At 60.9% G+C, this 5,559-nt stretch overlaps 1 protein-coding gene across 1 annotated transcript; it reads right to left on the bottom strand.

Annotated features, from left to right (window-relative positions):
• Positions 1–2,107: 2,107 nt before the first annotated feature.
• On the bottom strand, positions 2,108–5,559 carry LOC122154749 (nascent polypeptide-associated complex subunit alpha, muscle-specific form-like). The gene is made up of 4 exons (XM_042806296.1): positions 5,556–5,559; positions 5,324–5,340; positions 4,167–5,287; positions 2,108–3,659 (listed from the first exon to the last, which is right to left on the bottom strand). Exons 1-3 carry the CDS (start codon positions 5,557–5,559, stop codon positions 4,262–4,264), a joined length of 1,047 nt encoding a protein of 348 aa, XP_042662230.1. The 3' UTR covers positions 2,108–3,659; positions 4,167–4,261.

Raw genomic sequence — 5,559 nt, 5'->3', positions numbered from 1 at the left:
GTGAGCCTGGGGCGCGGGTGGCCCCGAAGGTGCCCGGGGCAGTGGTCGGGGGGTGGCAGGCGTGGTGGTGCGCTGGGAGCCGAGAGGCCGGGAAGGTGCTGTGGCAGGGTCCCCGGTGGGTGTGGCGAGTGTGCGAGGGCTTTGCTCGGGCTGGGTTTGGCGAGGGCGAGTGTGCGGCCCGGCCTGTTGTCAGGAGCCTTTGTGGAGCTGGTGGAGCGGGAAAGGAGGCGGAGCTAAAGGCGGTGCTGGGGGGCGGAGCTGGCGGGGGCCACGGTGCAGCTACCCTCCCCTTAACAGGCCCCCCGGGGAAGCTAAGCAGGAGCGGCCCCGGTTCCAACCGGGATGGGAGACCGCAGGGGAGACTAGGGGCGGCCCCGGCTCCTGCCGGGACGGAAGACCGCCAGGGGAGACTGTAGGGGCGGCCCCGGCTCCTGCCGGGACACAAGACCGCCCAGGGACACCCTTTTTGGCGCCCGCTCTTTGCGCCAAAGGCTTTGGGCTCGCTCGCCCTGGCCTTGGTCGTCCTCCTTGGGAAGGCTCCTGGCGCGCCCCGTGGCCGCTGGCCGCAGGCTGGCGATGGCTCTAGGGCCACCCAGCAGCTCCTATTTTGTGGCGCCGGCGTGGCCGTGCCGGGCAGAGCGGGAGCTGTGTCTCGCGACTCCTTGGGGTCTGGTGGGCGCAGGGCTGCGAGGCCTTTGTGCCCAGCCAGGGTGGCGCGGGGGGCTTCCTTGGTGCCCTGGCAGGAGCCGGGGCCAGCTGGCGGAGCTGGGCCGGCCGCAGCGGTTGGCGAGGGGCATTTCTAATATCCCCGAGCGCTACTCCTAAACTGTCAGGCCCTTTCAAAGCTGCCGGCTGAAACAAAAAGGGGCCCAAACAATAGGCCTCAAACCAAAGTTCACTTCTGAGTGAGTTCCCCGACCAGCAATCAGCATCTTATCAGCAGACTGAAGCAACCCGTATCTTATCAGCATGAAAACGTAACCCTGGGAACAATCCCTGGGAACTATAAGTAAACAATAGGAAGTAACTATAAATCCCAAATGTAAAGAAAAACAGAAACTCCTCGGGCATGGCCGGATCCTGGCCAGATCCGGACACGCCTGAGTGAGCCATATCAATCTACCAGATATCTCCTGTGCGTTTTGTTTAGACTTGTTTGTTAAACTCTATAAAACCTGGACCCTCTCACAGCACAGACGCAGACCTCACCTACGAGCGGACGCACTGCGTGGGACTTCCCAATTGCCGGGAAAGCCTCTCCGACCTTTCGCTGTGACGGGGCTCCCCAGCTGATGCACGGATCTGGATGATGGTAAAGTATGAGGGCAGTTGGTGATGGATCTTTCTTAATCACTACAGCTAGCTTTAAATAGTAATGCCTAGGTGCATTACCATGCTTATTCTTTCTGCTATTTTAAAATAAAGTAAAATAAGCCTATTTCTTTAGCTTGGTGTCTGTGTCCTTTGTGTTAAGCCCGTCAATTGGCAAAACACCGGCGTTGGTGTTTCCAGTCGTGTTCTGTGGAGAGACTGAATCCTTCTTTCCGTGTGTCTCTGCCCAGGACTGTGGAAGATACGGAGCCTGTGGCTGTTGGTGTGTTCTCGGTGGTTTGGAAATGCGGTTTGGTCTTGCAGCTGAAGAGTGTGAGGGTTGTGAGGTGCTCCCCTGGTTTCAGGGGTTGTGTAGGTGGGGATGATTTTGGGCAGGAGTGCGAATCGACCACCTGCTCAGTTGCAGCTGAAATGGGATATTAACCAAATTTGGTATTATGCTTGCACGAGACAAGAGACATTGCCTGTTTTGCTCTGCCTCTGTTTCCTATTCAAAAGAGGGCCCCCCCTTTCCTTCCCTTAAATAAGTGTGTATCAGCAAAAGATCACCTCACAACCGGCACAAACCAGCTCTGCGGTTTAGCCCAGCTCCAGGAGGCGACAGAGACTGCGCAGGAATTCAGGATGAAAAGTTAAGCAGTGAGGAAGAGGAGATACTTCCTCCCACGACCACTGCCCAGCTCTTCACGACCCCCGCCCAGGACCAAAGGAACTCCCTGCGCAGCCGCAAGGAGGAGGAGACCTAATTATAATAAGAAGCGAGGGTAGGCGGGAATAGGTTATGAATATGCATAGGCGTCTCGTGAATATGCAACGCTTTGTAACATAGAAGCAAGACTAGCAGGGCAGGGGGGCGCGCATGCTTGTTGTGGCGGAGCCATCCCCCACGTGCCCGGCGCCGAATAAACATACCTGCTTTACAACCCTTTGTTGTGAAGTCTTTCATCCGTAAATCACAGCTTTCCCGGTGGGAAAAGCTTGTAGCCATGCTGAGAGGTGAGGCGCGGTTAGCAGAGGGGCTCGTGTCCCTTGACGGGAGGCCGGTCCGAAGAATCGAGTGAGCGTCTTCGGATTGGAGAGGGTGCCCGCGGGATTTCCGGCGATGAAAGCAGGCGCCCCCTTGTCGGTCGGACGGACGCTGAGGAAGCCACGCAGCAGCACGAGGTGCCCAGGGGCGGGCCGTGGGAAAAAATGCCTTCCTTTTCCCGCGCGATGTGCCGAGGGAAGGTGAAGGGTGAGCCTGGGGCGCGGGTGGCCCCGAAGGTGCCCGGGGCAGTGGTCGGGGGGTGGCAGGCGTGGTGGTGCGCTGGGAGCCGAGAGGCCGGGAAGGTGCTGTGGCAGGGTCCCCGGTGGGTGTGGCGAGTGTGCGAGGGCTTTGCTCGGGCTGGGTTTGGCGAGGGCGAGTGTGCGGCCCGGCCTGTTGTCAGGAGCCTTTGTGGAGCTGGTGGAGCGGGAAAGGAGGCGGAGCTAAAGGCGGTGCTGGGGGGCGGAGCTGGCGGGGGCCACGGTGCAGCTACCCTCCCCTTAACAGGCCCCCTGGGGAAGCTAAGCAGGAGCGGCCCCGGTTCCAACCGGGATGGGAGACCGCAGGGGAGACTAGGGGCGGCCCCGGCTCCTGCCGGGACGGAAGACCGCCAGGGGAGACTGTAGGGGCGGCCCCGGCTCCTGCCGGGACACAAGACCGCCCAGGGACACCCTTTTTGGCGCCCGCTCTTTGCGGCAAAGGCTTTGGGCTCGCTCGCCCTGGCCTTGCTCGTCCTCCTTGGGAAGGCTCCTGGCGCGCCCCATGGCCGCTGGCCGCAGGCTGGCGATGGCTCTAGGGCCACCCAGCAGCTCCTATTTTGTGGCGCCGGCGTGGCCGTGCCGGGCAGAGCGGGAGCTGTGTCTCGCGACTCCTTGGGGTCTGGTGGGCGCAGGGCTGCGAGGCCTTTGTGCCCAGCCAGGGTGGCGCGGGGGGCTTCCTTGGTGCCCTGGGAGGAGCCGGGGCCAGCTGGCGGAGCTGGGCCGGCCGCAGCGGTTGGCGAGGGGCATTTCTAATATCCCCGAGCGCTACTCCTAAACTGTCAGGCCGTTTCAAAGCTGCCGGCGTTGGTGTTTCCAGTCGTGTTCTGTGGAGAGACTGAATCCTTCTTTCCGTGTGTCTCTGCCCAGGACTGTGGAAGATACGGAGCCTGTGGCTGTTGGTGTGTTCTCGGTGGTTTGGAAATGCGGTTTGGTCTTGCAGCTGAAGAGTGTGAGGGTTGTGAGGTGCTCCCCTGGTTTCAGGGGTTGTGTAGGTGGGGATGATTTTGGGCAGGAGTGCGAATCGACCACCTGCTCAGTTGCAGCTGAAATGGGATATTAACCAAATTTGGTATTATGCTTGCACGAGACAAGAGACATTGCTTGTTTTGCTCTGCCTCTGTTTCCTATTCAAAAGAGGGCCCCTCCCTTTCCTTCCCTTAAATAAGTGTGTATCAGCAAAAGATCACCTCACAACCGGCACAAACCAGCTCTGCGGTTTAGCCCAGGTCCAGGAGGCGACAGAGACTGCGCAGGAATTCAGGATGAAAAGTTAAGCAGTGAGGAAGAGGAGATACTTCCTCCCACGACCACTGCCCAGCTCTTCACGACCCCCGCCCAGGACCAAAGGAACTCCCTGCGCAGCCGCAAGGAGGAGGAGACCTAATTATAATAAGAAGCGAGGGTAGGCGGGAATAGGTTATGAATATGCATAGGCGTCTCATGAATATGCAACGCTTTGTAACATAGAAGCAAGACTAGCAGGGCAGGGGGGCGCGCATGCTTGTTGTGGCGGAGCCATCCCCCACGTGCCCGGCGCCGAATAAACATACCTGCTTTACAACCCTTTGTTGTGAAGTCTTTCATCCGTAAATCACAGCTTTCCCGGTGGGAAAAGCTTGTAGCCATGCCGAGAGGTGAGGCGCGGTTAGCAGAGGGGCTCGTGTCCCTTGACGGGAGGCCGGTCCGAAGAATCGAGTGAGCGTCTTCGGATTGGAGAGGGTGCCCGCGGGATTTCCGGCGATGAAAGCAGGCGCCCCCTTGTCGGTCGGACGGACGCTGAGGAAGCCACGCAGCAGCACGAGGTGCCCAGGGGCGGGCCGTGGGAAAAAATGCCTTCCTTTTCCCGCGCGATGTGCCGAGGGAAGGTGAAGGGTGAGCCTGGGGCGCGGGTGGCCCCGAAGGTGCCCGGGGCAGTGGTCGGGGGGTGGCAGGCGTGGTGGTGCGCTGGGAGCCGAGAGGCCGGGAAGGTGCTGTGGCAGGGTCCCCGGTGGGTGTGGCGAGTGTGCGAGGGCTTTGCTCGGGCTGGGTTTGGCGAGGGCGAGTGTGCGGCCCGGCCTGTTGTCAGGAGCCTTTGTGGAGCTGGTGGAGCGGGAAAGGAGGCGGAGCTAAAGGCGGTGCTGGGGGGCGGAGCTGGCGGGGGCCACGGTGCAGCTACCCTCCCCTTAACAGGCCCCCCGGGGAAGCTAAGCAGGAGCGGCCCCGGTTCCAACCGGGATGGGAGACCGCAGGGGAGACTAGGGGCGGCCCCGGCTCCTGCCGGGACGGAAGACCGCCAGGGGAGACTGTAGGGGCGGCCCCGGCTCCTGCCGGGACACAAGACCGCCCAGGGACACCCTTTTTGGCGCCCGCTCTTTGCGGCAAAGGCTTTGGGCTCGCTCGCCCTGGCCTTGCTCGTCCTCCTTGGGAAGGCTCCTGGCGCGCCCCGTGGCCGCTGGCCGCAGGCTGGCGATGGCTCTAGGGCCACCCAGCAGCTCCTATTTTGTGGCGCCGGCGTGGCCGTGCCGGGCAGAGCGGGAGCTGTGTCTCGCGACTCCTTGGGGTCTGGTGGGCGCAGGGCTGCGAGGCCTTTGTGCCCAGCCAGGGTGGCGCGGGGGGCTTCCTTGGTGCCCTGGCAGGAGCCGGGGCCAGCTGGCGGAGCTGGGCCGGCCGCAGCGGTTGGCGAGGGGCATTTCTAATATCCCCGAGCGCTACTCCTAAACTGTCAGGCCGTTTCAAAGCTGCCGGCTGAAACAAAAAGGGGCCCAAACAATAGGCCTCAAACCAAAGTTCACTTCTGAGTGAATTCCCCGACCAGCAATCAGCATCTTATCAGCAGACTGAAGCAACCCGTATATTATCAGCATGAAAACGTAACCCTGGGAACAATCCCTGGGAACTATAAGTAAACAATAGGAAGTAACTATAAATCCCAAATGTAAAGAAAAACAGAAACTCCTCGCGCAT

This window comes from Tyto alba, unplaced genomic scaffold (assembly GCF_018691265.1).
Source record: "Tyto alba isolate M040663 unplaced genomic scaffold, T.alba_DEE_v4.0 Super-Scaffold_46, whole genome shotgun sequence".
NCBI classification, from domain to species: domain Eukaryota; kingdom Metazoa; phylum Chordata; class Aves; order Strigiformes; family Tytonidae; genus Tyto; species Tyto alba.
The sequence above is the reverse complement of the archived record's forward strand: the minus strand, read 5'-3'. Positions and strand labels throughout refer to the sequence as shown.